The sequence below is a fragment of the Lynx rufus genome, unplaced genomic scaffold (assembly GCF_022079265.1).
Source record: "Lynx rufus isolate CCGP_SWC_20201006 ecotype Redwood Valley unplaced genomic scaffold, mLynRuf1.p SCAF_6, whole genome shotgun sequence".
NCBI lineage: Eukaryota > Metazoa > Chordata > Mammalia > Carnivora > Felidae > Lynx > Lynx rufus.
In genome coordinates, this window is record NW_025814878.1 from 101586734 (window position 1) to 101605962 (window position 19229).

A 19229-nucleotide genomic window follows, 5' to 3' on the forward strand; every position below is an offset into this window, starting at 1 on the left:
AATGGCTCCGCCTGGAGTTGGGCTCCACGGCAGCCCTAAGGAGGTATGCACAGTGTTTCAAAAAGTTGGATGCCAATTTTAACAACGAAGAATGTTCACAGAAACATTCGGGATTCTGCTTCAGCTGACATTCAGCATATCTGGTAACCTCGGGCCAGCATGGCTGTGTGACAACAGTCTCTGCACTGTGGCTGTGACCCTATGACCAACTTGTGTGATTCACTTCACTCATTCCCGTCCAGCCGTTTTGCTCACTTATGTTACCTATCTGCAGACATTTGAGTGTGCAAGCCTTTGTCGCAGGCTTTCAGCTAGAGCCTGAAACCGGGTTGATTTGAGTGAACCTTTGAAGATAAAAAGTACCCAGGCTGTGCTTGCCATTTTGTTCTCCCATGTAAATAAACCATAAGGATCTAGACTCTTCCAGGTCAGTTACTGCCTTACTGAACTGAGTGGTCTCCATCCAGGCCCGGAAGTGTGGTTGTGACATACGAGGTCAAGACTACAACACCATCACCTGAATTGATGCGTAAAGCAAATGATCAAGTAATGCGGAACCTTAATCAGACCTACAAAATGGACTACAATTCCTTTCAAGTAGTTACTAGCAGTAAGTAGGACATCTCCGCGTTTTTCCTATACATGGATTCTATTTAGCTATAGCAATGGTATTTATCATTATGCTTAAAACCAGGAAATTACATTACAGTGTCCTCCATGGGGAGAGGCTGTCTGGTTCCTGGCACAGAGGCTTCCCGTCTGAGGCACCGTTACAGATCCTGCCAACCAGGCTAATGTCACTGCAGTTGGGAAAGGGGTTGCAGTGGGGAGAGATTTTGCAAGAGGGTCCCAGAGCCGTCCGGGTCGATGGAGGGCTTTGTTTTGTTTCGTTTTATTTTTAGTCAGAAGTCTGGGGGCGCCTGGGTGGCTCAGTCGGTTGGGCGTCCCACTTCGGCTCAGGTCGTGATCTCACGGTCTGTGAGTTCGAGCCCCGCGTCGGGCTCTGTGCTGACAGCTCGGAGCCCAGAGCCTGCTTGAGATGCTGTCTCTCCCTCTCTCTCTCTGCCCCTCCCCTACTCATGCTCTGTCTCTCAAAAATAAATAAATGTTAAAAAAAAAATTAAAAATAAAAAAATAAACACATAATCGGAAGTCCCACATCATCCGGGCACCTGCGTGGCTCAGTCGGTTAAGCAGCCAACTCTTGATTTAGGCTCAGGTCATGATCTCGTGGTGCATGTGATCAGGACAGAGCCCTGAAAGCATGGAGCCTGCTTGGGATTCTCTCTCTCTCTCTCTCTCTCTCTCTCTCTCTTTCTCTCTCTCTGCTCCTCCCCCACTCTCTCTCTTGCTCTCAAAAAAAAAAAAAAAAAAAGTCCCAAAACATCCAAAAACTAACATTGGAGTGGGGTTGGGACATTCATGAAATGCATTGATATTAAACAATGGCTACTGTTATTTTAGAGAAGTAGTTCTTAAAGTATGCCCCCCCCCCAAACCAGCAGCGTCAGCATCCCCTGGAACTTGTTAGAAATACAAATTCCTAGGGCCACCGCAACCAACCAGGGCGATCTGTGTTTCCACAAGCCCTTCAAGTGATTCTAACGTGTGGGAAAGTTTGAGAACCTCTGCTTTGGATCCCATAGAGCAGTGGTGAAAATCCTGGGATTTTCAGATGCTTTCCCCCATTTTACAAATGGGTACAGAGTTGTGTTCTGGTGTGTTACCAGGTGGGTGGACCTATTGTCACTTGGGAAATAGAAAGGAGAGAGCCAGCTGGGCAGAGATTCGGCAGGCAAGAATTTGGAGGCAGATGTTCTAGATAATTCTGGTACGTGGTTCCAGAATAAAGTCTATGCCTCTTCAGAACCACGCTGGGTCCATTCGGGGAGGACTCTGAAAGGTCAGTTGCAGGCGCCTCTGGGAGACAGGGCACAGGGGTTAGGCCGTCCCCACGACAGATTTACACTGCTCGTCTTTACATTCTCCGGTAGTTTTAGATGCCAGGTCATTTTCAAAAACAAAATGTTAAAAGAGATATGCACAGTGGTAAGAAAGTGCTGCAACCGAAGCAAGGAGAAAAGAAAAATAACAATTGGAATAAATAAGGCGGCAATAACACAGGTGAAAACTGGAAAACTGAAGGAAGAGGAGTGAGTGGCCTAAAATTCAGACTCCCATGGAAGGCAGCCAGCCATGCCACCCCTGCCTGACCCCCAACACCACCCCCCCCAACCCACACAGGTTTTGCCTTGAACAAGTCCCTGTATTTATGGTTCTGAGGGCCGAGGACAATATCGGCCTCTCGCAGAGGTAAGCTTTGGTTATGATTACTCTCTCCTCCAAATTTCAGTTGTGTTGAGGTTAGTCGGCCACTTAAAAGAGTTTTACTGGTTGGTGGCTGACTGCCGGTCCAGAAACATGGTGTTGACAATGCAGTTCACAAAGGCACTTTGGAGTCTGTGCCTTATTCTTCCAAAGAGCAATGAAGCCATTGTGAACGGCACTTGACCCTGCTTCTACAGAGGGTTTACATCCAGGATGATCCTGGGATGTGCACGGACTCAGACCAAGAAACACGAACTTATGTCATGTGCAATTCCACGGGAGAGCTCAGACATCATCCTGCTTTCCATAGTGTTGGTGGGATTTACCTAGAATATAAATATCCAGAAGGTCAAGTGACTGGGTGTTTGTTTTTAACTTATAGTTATATTTGGAGGCAGAAGAGAGGAACAGAACCAGAAAGAAAAAGAGCCGAACGAATGAGTTAGTATCAGGAACTTATTTTAAACCTTTATGAACTGCAAAAGGCACAGGGCAATGTTCAGAACATTTCCATTTATTTGGTGGTATGTTAATCCTCAATATAATTAATGTTTGGTTAATTAGCAGAGTCACTTAACCAGAATGCTCCTTTAATCACTGCCGATAGATTTATGGTCAATTCCACATAACCACATTCTACTGGCAGTCTTACTAATCATTATTATTGGCGACAATGATAATGAAGAGAGACATTGTTATTGTGTCTTTCCTGTGTTAAGCCCAGAGGGTTACACATATTTTGTCTTCATATATCCTGTGAGACAGGTACTATTATCTCCATTTTATAGGCGAGGAAATGGAAGCTGAGAGAGGGTAAAGAATGTGCTCAAGAACACATAGTAAGTAACATAAGTTTGTATGACTTCAGAGTCCGTTCACTACATTAAATATTCACAGAAGGCCTGGCTTCTTAACAGTTAAATGTGATATTTTAAAATCTTATTTAATTCAGGAGCCTAAAAAAAGAGATAAGAAATATTTAGATACCTTGACATTTTGACTGGAACATCATAGCTCCCCAAATTAATTTTACGGCGTTTTGGTCCCATGTTTACAATATGGAAAGGGTCTGGCCTGAGCCTGACGCCCATGTAAAAGAGGCCTCATACAGCTTCTTTATCCAGCCCCTCTGATTCCCTCAACACGTGGAATTCATGAAGGACATAGAATAAGAAACACGGCTTACAGGGCATAAACTGCATGTTGTGTGAGCAAAGGACAGCCATAAAACACACGCACAAAAATAGTAAATGTTGTGTTTTATTTCTACCCGTAAAATGACTTCATGCCATCGTTCTCCAGAATTTTACTGTGAAAACAGTAATAGGTACCATTCCCCCAGATCACCTCCCATGATAGCTCTTGCTGCTACTGTTTCCCAGACAAGGGAGCTGCGGCTCAGAGAGGCTTAGTAAATTCCCTAGGGCCACACAGCTATGTGTGGCACAGAACCAAAATTCAAATCTGGACCTGTATGTCTAACAAGCTCTCCTTCTTACGGGCCTGTGGGTATTGAGTCTTTAAAAAAAAAAAATCTTAACAGATTATTGCAAGAAATTATTTTTTCCCTGTTTGTAATTCATCAAAGACATAGGACAGAGCATTCAGTGGTGTGGGGTATTTGTTATCAGCAGGAAGCTGTTGATATTATTGAGTCAGTAGCAAAGAAGCTTGATGTTTAAATTAGCTGGGGTGGCTTTTTTAGCAGCAAACGAGCAATTTTCCACCAGACTCTTTGAAATATTGAAAAGAGCTTTGAGAGTCCCGTTACTACCATTGAGGGTTCTTACTACCATTTCCATTACTACCATTGTGCAAAGATTCCAAACTGGAAGCCATGTCCCCGGTGTCTGGCAGCTGGTAAGCCTCTGGGCCTCAGACACCAGCTATCCGGGCATGGAATGAGGAGGATGTGTTGCCTCATTCCAGACAGCACCACGGACCCATGTGGTGGGGGCGTCTGGTGGGTAGCGTGAATTACATTCATTGGCTTTGGCATCTTACTACCTTTTCTTTGGGTTTCCAGATGAAACTAAGTTCACCATCGTGCCAGAAATCATTTTTGAAGGGGACACGGTAACTCTGATGTGTGAAACTGAAGTTTTGTCCTCTAACGTGTCCTGGCACCATGTCGAAAGGCACTCCGACATCCAGAACAACAGCAGATTCTCGGTTTACACCTTCGTGCTCAACAACATGACCTCGATATCGCGCCTCACTATTTACAACATCACTCAGGGGGACGCAGGTGGGATTTCATCCAATAACTGGTGCAGGGAAAGGAACAAAAAACTCATAAAGAAACAAGCCGTGGAATGTGTATATGGTGTTTTCCTCTCTGGAAAGAAGTCACCAGGCTCAACTTTTCAAAATTGAAAATGAATCCCATGGCGTATGTGTAAGCGAATATAGATAGCATCGGAGACAAAAACAGGCTTCCACATTTACCAAGGGCTTATGAGTTAGAAAGTGAGAGGAAAAGCTGACTTTTGTTTTTAATTTTCAAAAACTTTTAAAGAGCTTTGTTGAGACATACAATAAGCTGTACATACTCAAAACTTGTACAGTTTAACAGTTTAACAAGTTTTGACATATGTATAGACCTGTGAAACTACCACCCTCGTCAGGACCATCGCCCTCCATCACCCCCTGCCCAGTTTTCTTGCATTCTGTTGTAATCTCTCCGTCCCCCAAAACAACAGAAGCAGAAGTTTGAAACCTGACATTCTAGAATTTAATAATCCCGTTGTAACCCAGATGTGAATGGGGCAGTGGGGGCGGGCACCTCTTTTTCGCTGACTGAGAAGTTGGGTTGCAGACCCACGGGTCCTGTTCATCTTTATTGATTCTGATTTTGCCGCAGAGTTAAATAGAACGCCCAAATCATCCACAGTCTTCTAACTCTCCTTGCTACCTCTTCCATCCCCACACATTTTTTTTCTTACCAGCAAAGACTGAGATTTCTGCTCCTTCCTTAGAACATCTCTCTACTCATTTAACTTGCGGCATCAGAAATGATCTGCATTGACTTTCTGCACTTCCTGAATGTGTCTTCAGGGTTGTTCAGAGCAAGCCTTGGATGCTTTTGCAAACGATGTTTGGCGAAATACTGTCATGACACACGAGACGAGGCTATCATTCTTCTAAGGAAATACATATACATGGCCATAAAAAATGCATTTGTATATTCTATGCAGGTGAATATATTTGCAAGCTGACATTAGATATTTTTGAATATGAGTCCAGAAAAAAAATGGATGTTACACCCATCCGAATTTTGGCAACTGAAGAAATGAAGGTGACGTGTGATAACAATCCTGTATCTTTGAACTGCTGCAGTGAGATTAACGTTAATTGGAGCACGGTAGAATGGAAGCAGCAGGGGAAAATAAACATTCCAGGTAAGGATGTTAGATGCCCTTGTGCATATACATTTTTGCCTCTTGGCCAAGTAAAAATGGGAGAGGCACTGGGTAGAAGAGGAAATGTCAGACGGCTGTTTTTTCCCAAACTTCACACTGTGAAAAAGTACTAGGCTTGATGCCAGCTCCAGCTTCGCTATTCTAGAACATTCCAAAAATATATGCATATAACTGTCATGCTTGGGTTGTAGACAAGATCCTGGCAGAGAAGACCTGATGACTTTGGACCATAGTATCTCCCACTTGTAAAAAAAAGTTTGCCCCACCTTTTTCTCCTCTTCATCTTCAGCAAAGAGCTAAGGATGAGGTCACTGGCTTTGCTTTGGAGCCTGACTTGGAATTTCTCTTTTCTGTGTCTCTTCTCCTGGTGTCTGTCCTTCTCATGCCTCCACCTCTGTATTCAGATCCTTCAGTATTACCTAATTCTCTCTCTCTCTCTCTCTCTTTTTAAAATCTTTCTGTGTAGACCTGTGTGTCTCTCAATTGTTCCATGTCAATTTCGGATCCCGCTTTTCTCTCAATTGTTCCATGTCAATTTCTGATCCCCTACACAGACCCTGTTTTGTATAACACTTTATGATTAACCAGTTTTGAAAATCTGTTATCACTTTTAATCGTATTTAACCTTGATCACACACTTGACGCTGGCTTTTTTTTGCCTCCAATTTGCAAATAAGGAAATTGAGGTCTACAATGACTTATTCAAGTTTGTCACAATAGGAAAGAAAGAAAGAAAGAAAGAAAGAAAGAAAGAAAGAAAGAAAAGAAAGAGAAAGAAAGAAAAGAAAGAAAGAAAAGAAAGAAAGAAAAGAAAGAAAGAAAGAAAGAAAAGAGAAAGAAAGGAAGGAAGGAAGGAAGAAAGAAAGAAAGAAAGAAAGAAAGAAAAAGAAAGAAAAGAAAGAAAGGAAGAAAGAAAGAAAGAAAAAGGAAAGAAAGAAAAAGGAAAGAAAGAAAGAAAGAAAAGAAAGGAAGAAAGAAAGAAAGAAAGAGAAAGAAAGAAAGAAAGAAAGAAAAGGAAGAAAGAAAGAAAAGAAAGCAAGAAAAGAAAGAGAAAGAGAGAAAGAGAGAAAGGAAGGAAGGAAGGAAGGAAGGAAGGAAGGAAGGAAGGAAGAAAGAAAGAAGGAAAAGATTCACCTCAGGTCTGATTTCACAAGACCAGTGTTTGCCTTGGCAAAACTATTTTTCCCATGCCTGATGAGCCAGTGCTGGAGTCGGCTGGTCTGGCAGAGTTTGTTCTGAAGCAGAAGATTGCTTTTTGTCTAGAAACTTCATGTAACAAGATCCAGTCCTTCCCTTAAGAAATGACAGTTTTATGTGTTCCTTTTTAAACAAAAAAAAAAATCATCAAAGTAAAATGTGGTTTTACCCATCAGCGTGGCAAGGCTCTATTTTACAAAGCCTTTGCTACCAGACGATGTTATGTTATAAAAAAAAAAAAGACAAAACGATGATGAATTTCCATGCACCTTTTCCTGAGCACATCTATTTGCAAAGCACATTTCACCTGCCCCATTTGTATTTCACTTTAAATACTCCCAAGAATGGGAAAGGCATCTGGTGACTGCTGAAAATGTTGACACATGATACGTTTAGTCACTTCCTTGATTTTTCAGGAAGAGGAGGTGTAGGCAGGCACCCTGGAGGAATTGCCAGATGGGAGAAAGACCTTGCAAAGTTCCCTTGGAACTGACTTCATAAGCTTTCAACTCTGAGAGGTGAAAAACCTTTGCCCTCTGGCAGAGGAACCAGGAAGCCTGTAGTACAGATGCACAGGGACCTCTCTGTGGCCGCCACTGCTTCAGACATTCCTGATACCCAGTGCCGGTCCGACTGCAGAACAATGGCTTTCCTGCCACGGGGCTGGCCACCTGGGGACCTGTACCGTCTGTTCTCTGATGAACTTAGCCTCTGCCCTCAGCACCTTGCCTTCCTCCCCGTGCCCCGCTCCTGAAGTTCTCCCTCTCTCTCTCTCTCTCTCTCTGTCTGTCTCCAAATTCCACGAGGTCGTCAGCACCCATCTGTCAAGGTCAGTAGGAAACAGTCAAGCAAAATAATTCACTGGAACGCAGGTGGGACTGAAAGTACTGCCTCACGTCAGAAACAGGTGCATTTCATTTTCTTTTTTTTTTTTTTAATTTTTTTTTTCAACGTTTATTTATTTTTGGGACAGAGAGAGACAGAGCATGAACGGGGGAGGGGCAGAGAGAGAGGGAGACACAGAATCGGAAACAGGCTCCAGGCTCCGAGCCATCAGCCCAGAGCCCGACACGGGGCTCGAACTCACGGACTGCGAGATCGTGACCTGGCTGAAGTCGGACGCCCAACCGACTGCGCCACCCAGGCGCCCCTGCATTTCATTTTCAAAACGCAAGGGATAAGACAGCAAGACAGTGATCAGCCTGGTAGAATTTCTAGCGTTAAGAAGGGGGTCTTCGTAGAACGCGGAGGGCTTTTTGGAGCTTTTCAACTCATCAGGCAGCAACTGATGATATAAATGGTAACGGTACAGAGGTAAGAGCATCAATACTGCTCCTGCCGCTGGTAATAGTAAAGGTACTCACAGTTATTATTATTAGTGCAGCGTCTAGTCGGCCTGTATGGCCTGCATGGAAACGGATTGACAGGCTGGGGGAAGTGACGAGCAACAGACTTTGTAGCCTCACTGTGGCTATGTGGTGTGATGATAAAAAATAATGGAGCCATGGGGCGCGTGGGTGGCTCAGTCGGTTGAGCGTCCAACCTCGGCTCATTCATGATCTCACTGCTTGTGAGTTCGAGCCCCGCGTCGGACTCTGTGCTGACAGCTCGGAGCCTGGATCCCCCCTTCCGATTCTGTGTCTCCCTCTGTCTCTGCCCCTCCCCTGCTCGCACTCTGTCTCTCCGTCTCTCAAAAATAAATGAACATTAAAAAAAAATGGGAGCCTTAATTCCCTCCTGTCTCACAAGTTACAGCCGTTCCCAAGTGAGTTCATAAACTTCTTCGTGGCCCTGCCTACCACATCCAGTGGCCCATCACCATGTGGAGTATTCAGAAAAAAACTGAATCTTTATAAGAGGGTGCCAGCTCCCTCTTGGCTGACAGACATTGGATGACGTTAGAGGGAACAGCTTTAAACTCCACAGTCCCCTTTCTTGTGTCTTTTCTTCTGATTGCTCTGCTGAAATGTTTAAGCATGTATTATTCTGTGTGCTTGTGTGCTGCCCCAAATGGATTTTATTTGGGGTTGTGTGTTTTGTTTGTGTTGTTTTGTTTTCGCACCCAAACAGGGCATCAGTGAGAGAGAAAGAAGGGAGACTGGTTGTTTTTCTTTACTGAGTAGAAATCAGTCTTGTGGCTTTGGAGTCCCTTCATGACGTGCCACTGGAGGTAGGCTGGCTTCAGGGTCTGGGGCAAGACCTATGTAGAGAAGCAGCTGGAAGTAGCAGATAGCATCATGGGTGGCTGTGTTCTCCGTTCCTCTGCACGTGGGGTCACCCCAGGTGTCTATGAAAAAGACCAGCTGTCAGGGCTCTACCCTGGAGCAATCGTGTCAGGATCTCTGGGTTTGGGATCCAGGCAGTGGCATATTTTCTTGAATTTTGCAGGAAATTTGTTGGGCATAGGGGAGTGAGGACCGTGTCTTTAGCCTAGTTCCTCATTTTGCACACGAGAAACAGAGGCTTTCTGTGTGCTGCCCCGTGTCTCCCCAAGAGTAGCAAGGGATGCCCCATCTCACCAACTACTCTTTCTCCTCCTCTGTGTTTCTCTGTGTGTTCCTACAGATGCCATGGACAAATCCGATTTGATTTGATTTGATTTTTAATTTTTTCATGTTTTTTTAATTTATTTTTGAGACAGAGAGAGACAGAGCGTAAGCAGGAGAGGGGCAGAGAGAGAGAGGGAGACACAGAGTCCAAAGCAGGCTCCGGGCTCCGAGCTGTCAGCACAGAACCCGACGTGGGGCTCAAACTCACAAACCGTGAGATCATGACCTGAGCCGAAGTCAGACGCTTAACTGACTGAGCCCCTCAAATCCGATTTTCGATAGTGATTCCTCTGCTTGTGGGAATGCCCACAGAATTGAGTACAAGAAAAAGGGAGAACTTGAGCCAAGTCGTCTGTCCTGAAAAAATCCTCTTTATGACCCGTGCTCTCCAGGACGATTATAACCTACTCCCAGAAAGCTGCAATCCCGTCTCTGCCGCGTGCCCTCTTCCTAACGCTGGGCAAGTCGGGTCACCTCACTGATCACACTTTCATCTGTTAAATAGTGATGACGCTACCCATTTTTACAAAACCTTGTGGATGTTTGGAGTATGTAAGACAGTTCTGAGATGTTTCAGAGGAATAAGCCAGAAGATGTTTGTTTACAAGTGAGTGGGAGTAGAATGTGAGGAAATGCTTTTAAGACCTTTAATTCTAGAAGCTGCCAATGGCAAGAGAAGAAACAGAAAATGTGCAGGAGAAGAAAGGTCAGCTCTTAACTGAACATGTTGAGTTGGAGGTACCTAAGATGTGAAATCGATGCTTGGGAATCTGTTTCTAGAGTTTCCAACAAGAGTGTTTCTCTTACAGATAGAGTCGAGAGCCATCCACATATAGAATCTAAAATAGGAATCGTGGGCTTGCATAGATCTGATGGTTGATGTGAAAGAACAGGAGGGAAAATTCAAGTCACAAGGGAGGGGACAAAGATAAAGGATGGAACGAGGTCCTGGGAGAGTTGGGAGAAGTGGGTTTTCAAGGGCCAAGTGGAGAGGTGAGCCTTAGAGCTGACGCTTGTGCCTCTGAGCTTGGAGCTAATCCAATCAAGTGGGGGAAGATGGAGATCGATTTGGAGTTCGGAACATTTGGGGGACTGGGGATGAAAGCTGGTTATGTATTAATCAGAGTATTTCAAACATCAGTGGTCATCCAATCAAGGCTGGAAAAGATGCGTTTATGCTGGAGCTTATCAGAAAGCTTATCGTTTTCCTTGGTTGTTGGAAGATTGGACAGTATTTGAAGAAGCCTGATGAGGATGTGGTGGTAGGCAGGGTTGGAGGAGAGGGATGGAAGGAGGGAGGGAGTTAGAGAGTCGTTAACAGGAAGTAAAGGTGGCGGGGATGGCAACTTGGGAACGGAAAGGAAAATGTGAAAGAGGAGGTATTTTTTTTAATGCTTATTTATATTTGAGAGAGAGAGAGAGTGCAAACCAGGGAGGGACAGAGAGAGGAGACGCGGAATCCGAAGCAGGTTCCGACCTGTCAGCTGGACACAGGGCTCGAACCCACAAACCATGAGATCGTGACCTGAGCTGAAGTCAGACGCTTAACCAACTGAGCCACCCAGGTGCCTCAGGCAGAGGAGGTATTTTGAAGGGGAAACAGCTGGTAACCTGAGAAAGCATGAAGTTGCAACTTCCACGGAAACATACAGACTCGTAAGAGGGTACACGTCATGATGAAACATTTCTCCAACGAGACAAATATCACAGGCTCCAGGCTTCTTTCTCCTTTCAATAATAATAGTCTAAATAATCTGACATCTTTTTTCCTTGCCGTTGAAATCACATCCAAACACCTTGCTTCTCTCTCTCTCTGCCCAGAGCAGTCTAGTGACTTTCTCAGCACTACCCTGCTTGTAAGTGGTCACCACCGTAACAACCCTCCTTCTCCAAAAAGAAGAAAGCTGACTTAAATAATAACTCCTCGGCACTGATTTGGCCTCTTTGCTCCTAAATCAAATAGTCACCCAGCGATGATAGCAAAACAAACAAACAAAATGCTTGTGTCGTTGCAGGAAACCCTGAAACAGACACAGATTCCGGCTGCAGCAGATACACCCTCAAGGCCAACGGGAGACAGTGTCCAAGCAGCCTGGGTGGCATGAGGGTCACCTATGTGTGTGAGTTCATCAGCGAGCACGGAGCCAGAGGCAGTAAGAGCATAGAAGTGACGTTCACCTCTGTGGGTAAGGACTCCTTCACTGGGATCTTTGGCTTTGCCCCTCAAGCCAAGGGCCATGAATCCCAGGGGAATATCGAGGAGCAATCAAGCAGGGCCTCCCCTGGTAGTGGGGGTGTGATTGGGGTAAATCACTAAGGGGAGACAGAAGAGGATTTCCCTGTCTACCATTTACATGCAGATGAAGTCATGTTTTCACTCTTACGTGAAACTTGCGAAACTTAACAAAGACCATGGGGGAAGGGAAGGGGAAAAAACAGTTTCAAACAGAGAGGGAGGGAGGCAAACCATAAGAGATTCTTAAATACAGAGAACAAACTGAGGGTTGATGGGGGGGCGGGTATGGGGAGAAGGGAAAATGGGTGATGGGCGTTGGGGAAGGCACCTTGTTGGGATGAGCACTGGGTGTCGTATGTAAGCGATGAGTCATGGGACTCTCCTCCCGAAACCAAGAGCACACTGTATACACCGTATGTTAGCTAACTTGACAATAAGTTATATTAAAAAAAAAAATAAAAACTAAGTAAATTCAGACGGAGTCTTTAAAAGAAAGGAGGATGGGGCTGTGAAGACATGGCTGCAGGGAAGGCCAAGGCCTGCATCGTGCTGATAAAGCAGAAAGTGAACTGGGAAATACAGTTTCAGGCGTGGATTAGTTCTGTTTAATCCCTGAATTTCTAATGAGGGTAGTGCCCCTAATTTTCCCCTTTCCCCCCATAATCCTATCCTCCCTCCCTTCCAGTAGCCTGGCTCACTGCCTACCACCCTTCGCCTGCTCTGACATCCTTCTCTCCCACTCCACCTGTTCTAGAGAGGATGCTGCAGAAAGCTTGAAAAGTCTGATACTTTGTGGTTATTTTACAGTTGTCATGAGTCGTTTTTAGCCTTTTGACTGAGTTAGGCCTCTTAAAAGTGTCATTTCTTCTCCCCGTACAATAAAACATGATAACTTCACCCTTATCTGCAAAAAAAGGGGCGGTCAAACTTGTTTTTCCACCCATCTCACAAAACACACACACACACACACACACACACACACACACACACACACACAAAAGCCCCGAAAAACTACTTAGGTCAATCATCAGACCCCTTTGAACAATTTGGACAAAGGTTCATATGAACAATACTTATTAGTCTCATTCACATTTTCTGCTCTTATGACTTAGCATTTTTTACAAAGATCAAGACTATGTTTATCTGAAAACATTACTGCCATGGATGAGTTCGGGGGTCTTTTGAGCAATGATTTGCAATTGTCTATAGTGGGAGCAGTTATACACTTCCAGTTCTGACTCTGAGTTGTATTGATTATGTGGGGTTCAGGCTGTCTTAGAAACGTATTTAGACTTCGCGGAAAACCACTGGTCCGGTAGTTTGGACCTCACCTGAGAATCAAGAGAACAGATTCATGGTTCTGTGGATCCATGGTTCCTACCTTTCCACTCTCAGAAACCGCCAAACTGTAGAAAGGCATCTCTACCCGAGATCCCTACAGCCAATGAGGGCAGGGGGAGGGACACAGCAATCCATGCTTATGGAACTGAGGGACTGTATCTGAACGTTGGGATCCCAGCTTCTAAAGGGCACAATGGGGAGCCCTGATTTCTTTTGATTGTGACCAAGAGTAAGAGTTTACACTGATTGAGAAAGCAAGCTGGCATCAGTGGGCTCAAGGCATGAAACTGTTCGCTTATAGAAGATCAAAGTGAATGGCATTTTGAAATGTCAATGACACGCTCAAAGAGGAATGGAAAGAGAGAAGCAGGGGCAAACACAGTGGAATGTTCATGTAAGCTCTTACATTTGTTAAGGGTCCAGTTAACGTTTTTGTTGAAGAATTCCTCATGAACACATGGGTTAAGTCAACACCCCTAAGTTTGCAACCTTTTGCCCTGCTGATCATCAGGAAATAATTCCAGCCACAATGGGAAAGTGCACGACCTCCTAAGGCATGTGATGGAAATGAGTACAGTTCAGACCACCACCGGGAACAGCCTAGAAACCAGTAAAGCCCAGGAACAGCAAGGTACCAGTCCCGCATTGACACAAGTAGAGTGAGGACGGCCCACACTTTCTGTCTCTGTCTGAAATTTCACTCGTGTGTCAATGTCACCAGCAAGACTAAACATTGTGCCTGTTGTTGGTTTTTCTTTTGTCTGTTTTGTTTGCATTCTTTCAGCCAACCTAACAATAACCCGGGACCCAATTTCTGTTTCTGAGGGGCAAAACTTTTCCATAAAGTGCATCAGCGATGTGAGTAACTATGATGAGGTATACTGGAACACTTCTGCTGGAATTAAAATATACCCAAAGTTTTATACCACGAAGAGGTATGCTGATGGAGCAGAGTCAGTACTCACGGTGAACACCGTGACCCGGGAGTGGAATGGTGAGTGAAAGACCCCGGACCCCACTCTGCTGCCGGGACCCCCGGAAACACCCTATGAGAGGCCCCTGGAGGGCCTATGTCATCACATTTCATGCAAGAGCCCTTTAGGGGAAGATGTCACTATCTCCATTTTACAGATGTGGAAACTGAGGCTCAGAGAGATTAACAAATACACCTAGGCTTCTACATCTTAAGTTGCAGAGACAGGATTGGAACTCGTCTCCAATTCAAGAGCCTGTGCTCTTGCCATGAAGTTAAGAGGACTGCTTTTAAAAGTAGTTTCACCAGACTTTTAGAGTTTTTCACCCAATCGTGATGTAAAAAAAAAAAAAAATCTAGGTAAAGGATTTATATGCCTGGTTCCAAAGAAGGGAGCGTTTTTACTTCCTATTTATCGCTACACATTATTCATGTTGGAAAGAAATGCAAATATTTGGAGGGGAAAAAAGAGAAATTGATAGGATGGTTGTAATAATAGCTGACATTTAATGAGTCCTTAGTATGTGATAGGCACAGTGCTAAGTATTTAAGTGGGTTAGTTCAATTAAAACAATAAACCTAGAGGATAGTGGTATTAGTGTCCCCATTTTAAAGATGAAGGAACTGAGGCCCAGTGAGTATAAGTAAAATACCCAAGGTTACACCTCTGATAAATGGCAGATCCAGGGTGAAACTGAGACTGACTGGCTCCAGTGGCCAACTCTTCGTTGACCGCTCTACTCTGAAGCCTTTCCTTAACCATAAAGTTAATCAGTCCAGGTCCTCCAAGTCCCAGGTCATCTCTATTTGTCCATATAAGGCCTGGGCAACATCGTAGAAAGAGCTAGTCATTGTTTGGCTGGCCTTGGTAGTATACAGTCAGGAAATGGGAGTATTTTTCTCTCACGCTGGACTTACATCTACTCTGTCCAACTGCTCGTTCCTACTGAGAAGCCGTAACTGAGAAGAAGCTATAGCTTTTTCAGTCACATAAACTATTTAGCAGTCCTATACTCAGGTACTAAAAAAAAAAAAATCTATTGTCGTCTGAACTGACTACACTTTTATTTTATGTTGAATGTAAGCTTCCCTTCCTCCCAACAGAAATTGAAAGGGGTTTGTTCTCGGTCTTTGTTCTAGCTGTTCTTCCTCTGGCTAGTTGCTGCTCTGGCCACCCCAGAGTTGGGGCAAAGAGAATCAAAGGGTCTTTCTTTAAGGGTCTTTCTTAAAGAAAGTAAAGAAAATCAAAGGGTCTTACTGAACTATAGGTGCTGTTATAATCTTCCTGCACTGTCCTCATGGCACCTGTTCAGGTGGTGGTTCATCCTCCGATGGGCTCTGTCATAAAGTCCACTGAGAAAAGATCCTCTCCAGAAGCTCAACCCAAGTACTGTGCACAGTCTATTCTGCCTCACCAAGCACAGGGTCACAGGCTACTCCCGCTGTAGCCTTCCTTCTGTACTCTGGCAAAGCCAGCCAGCCTCTCATCGTTAGACTTTTCTAGATAGGAGTCAGGCATCATGCATCTAACTCCAGAGCCCACAGATGAAGCTCTGTCAAGAATTTTAGCCTACCCCTGCCCCTTCCACACTCTTTAGTGGCATCATGGTGCCCTGGAACCTGAGGAAACCACTCACTCAGAGATGGGGAGAGGAGACATCACAACACCTCAGTGCTCCATCTGGCTGACGACTCCCCTCAAAGAACACCCCATCTCAGCGCACACCAAAACTCCCATCTTTCCCCCTGGGTTAATAAAAGAACTTTGGGAGTAGGTATTGGGAAAGAACCTGGCTTCAAATGCAATTCCACAGCCAACAGGCTGTATAACTTTGGATAAGCCACTTAATTTTATTTGGAGTTTTATGTAGGCTATTGGTTGGTCCTTCAAATACATAGAGAACCCAGGAGGAGAGGTGATCAAACATTCCCTTGTCCAATGTCCAGAGGAAGGTATGATGTGCCCTTGCCCGTGCTTGACAGGGAAATTTAATCCTCTTCTTAACCTTCCCAGCAAACGCTATTTTGGAGCAGTGACTACACTCCATCTCATTTTTGTTTCCTTCTACTCAGGAACCTATCATTGCATATTTAGATATAAGAATTCATACAGTGTCGCTACAAAAGATGTGACTGTTTACCCGCTGCCTCTGGAGCCAAACATCATGGTTGATCCCTTGGAAGCTACAATTCCGTGCAACGGTTCCCATCACTTCAAGTGTTGCATTGAGGAGAATGAAGACTACAAAGTCACTTTCCAAATGGACTCCCTATCCTTTCTTGCAGGTAAGACAGTAATTGCTGCATTGTGAGGCACACCTCCTTCATGTGGAGTCTAAACATCTCATCCTAAAAGAGAGGTAAAGAGATGTGAAGACTGCATCAGAGACGGAACGTAACAGAGAGAACCCCACGAAACTTTAATACCTTCTGTTTTGTTGTGTGACCCATGGCTTGTTGGTTTGTGGCAAAATCTTGAGGGTCTGTGAGGGTGAAGGAAGCCCATTGGTTTTACTGGGAGCTGTCGAGGACAGTGCTAGAATACTTTCACAGGCCTTCTACTTCCTCAGTACATCAGACTAGAAATTCTGGTAGTCCCTCCCCCCATGCTATGAATCAGCATGCTTCAAAAGTACCTCAAAAATCCTTTTAACTATGCACAGTTGAGCATTCAAGAAAGTAAGAGACCAAGAGCATAAAGAAAAAAAAATAGAAATGTTTTAGTACTGCTGGGCCTTCTCTGAAGGCACCTGCCAGTGTCAGAAATGCAGTACCTTGGGTTTTAAGGCTCTGAAGGACATGCCGGAAAAGGCCTTACTCTCTAGGCAGTATCTTAAGGCACCCTACATCACCAGCACAATGTCAGAACCCTCAAAGGGTGAGATGCTCACTCAGTAAGAGGATAAGCAGAAAAACAAAATTTGTCTGCCAGAGTTAAGAGCTTAGCCTCATTTCTAGGTGGGCAAAAATTTCCCCTAAGAATTATAACTGTCTGGCCCCCACTCAGGTTTGGGGTTTGAATTTATACTACCTATGGGGTCCAGGAACTCCACACTGAAGAGTGACTAATTTAAAGTGGCCTACTGGTAGCACCCAATGGTACCTACCAAAAAAATTCAAATCCTCTAAGGTAGGATGTACCTTAGAGGACCATGGACCTCAGGATTCCTACAGATTAAGGTCAACCAAATATGAGCTCACAACACCAAATCTCAAAACACAGACACCTTCTTGAAGGATTTACAAGCTCATTCATTCATTCATTGAACAACTATTCATAGAGACATGCCCAATGCAAAACACTATAGTAGTCAATTAAAAGAAGACAAAAGAAGGTGGGGCACATTTATTAATATCTAGCTGAAAGTGTTCATGTCAAAAAAGACAATGGGTATAGCAATACATTTCTAAAATGAGCAACTCAGATCAAAAGAACACTGGAAGTTCAGAAAAGCAGGACCCAATTAAGATGAGAATTTAGAGAAGGTTGTATGGTAGGAGGGTCTAGAATCAATCTGGATACTGAAGTATTTAAACATTTCAACATTCTATGTTTAACATGCGTGCATCCAAGGCTCTCTGTGTGCCAAATACTCAGCTAGACATTGGGAGATGCAATAAGTAAGACCAGATACCTTCTCTCCAAGACTTTATGGTCTAATGGAGGAGACAGGTCCATAAAGAGGTGACTCTAAACCAATGTGGTGAAGGCAAGACAGAATAAATGCGCAGGACATGCTGGGATTTGGACAGGCAGAAGGAGGAGAGAGAAGCTGAAAGGCATTCTGATTGTCCAAACTGTACGGGCACAGATTTGGAGTCATGAATGGTAGAGGTAAAGGTGAGGTGAGCACAGTGTAAATGTGGGCTGACTTACTTCTACGCTAGGGCCATTTTTAAACCCATATCAAAAAATGAATGTGGCACATTCCTTGGAAAAGTCTGGACACACATATCCATATTGGATTATCTGAAAAAAAATGTGTGCTTTGGAGACTCATCTTGTGACTTAATTCTTTCTCTAATTCTATCTCAGAAAAAGAAGCTAATGGAAAGCAAGTGTGCTACAAATATAATTTCATGGCAAGCTCAGTTTCCTGGTGTCCAAAAAAGCTCAACGTATTTTGTCACTTTACCAATGCTGCTAATAATTCAGTCCAGAGCCCCTCTATGAAGCTTAACCTGGTTCCTGGTAAGAGCATTTTAAATTATTTTAAAATATTATAGTCATGAGCAAGGTATTCATTTAGTCATCCATTCCTTCGTTCATCCATTCGATAAATATGTATTAAGCACCTTCATGAGGCAGGCCTTGGGCTAAGGGTGGGGGATTTGAAAAGAACTAAGCCATGTTGACTGGCCTCAGGCATAGGGAAAAGATGGATGTGATAAAAAATGTTATTACATCTAATGCAGTAAGGGCTGAGTTCGAGATGCTGTGGGCAGTCCAAAGAGGCTTCCAGGTTTAACTCTCCTAGTGATGGTAGGGAGCAATCAAGAAAACCTTGTGGACGAAGCCCTATTTCAGTGGAGTCTGGGAGGCTAAGCACTGTACTGGGAAGTGCACAGTATCTTTGAACTTTCAGCAAAGGAAAAGTGTCCCTATTAGACAGGGCTACATGAAAAGAATCAATCTAAAAAATAGGCAACCATCTTTATCATCATTTGTCATCATTGGGCCAATATCACCCCACGTATTTTCAAGGTTGAAGGTCATGGTTTGTGGCCATTTCTGTAATGGCCCATGACCAAGAGCTCTCCTCAGGAGCAGCAGAAAGGCAAGTGAATAAAGGATGGTCCTGGGCTTCTGCAAGAAGCAATCCCCTCCCCCAGAACCCTTCTCTGTAATAGCACCTCTGATATCCAAGGGATTCATAGCTCTATCACGAATCATGTTTGGGTTTACTTAGTGATTTGTGGTCATTTTCACGTGTATTGGTGACTGAGCCCTGGACATCAAAGTAGGAATTTAGAATTCCCCATCTCTCTGAGTCACTGTCCCCTGACCCTACTAAGCACACCTCTTCTTGGGGGGGTAACCTAGGCCACTTCTTCACTGTCCCCCATGCCGCATCTTCACCCAGGCATTGACATGTTTTATTGACTTATCCTTGTTCTTCTCCTCTTTCCTCATCCCAGGTGTGATTCCACTTCCTTTTCCTAGTCAAAACTACTTAGTATTT

At 44.2% G+C, this 19229-nt stretch overlaps 1 protein-coding gene across 1 annotated transcript in view; it reads left to right on the forward strand.

The window, feature by feature from the left end:
- ADGRF5 (adhesion G protein-coupled receptor F5) overlaps positions 1-19229 on the forward strand; it is a 53721-nt gene that overhangs the window by 22036 nt on the left and 12456 nt on the right. The window contains exons 7-13 of the mRNA XM_047103176.1: positions 468-610; positions 4355-4576; positions 5526-5729; positions 11512-11682; positions 13858-14067; positions 16120-16332; positions 18083-18238. Coding sequence (XP_046959132.1) covers positions 468-610; positions 4355-4576; positions 5526-5729; positions 11512-11682; positions 13858-14067; positions 16120-16332; positions 18083-18238 — 1319 coding nt within the window. The remainder of the gene's footprint in view (positions 1-467; positions 611-4354; positions 4577-5525; positions 5730-11511; positions 11683-13857; positions 14068-16119; positions 16333-18082; positions 18239-19229) is intronic.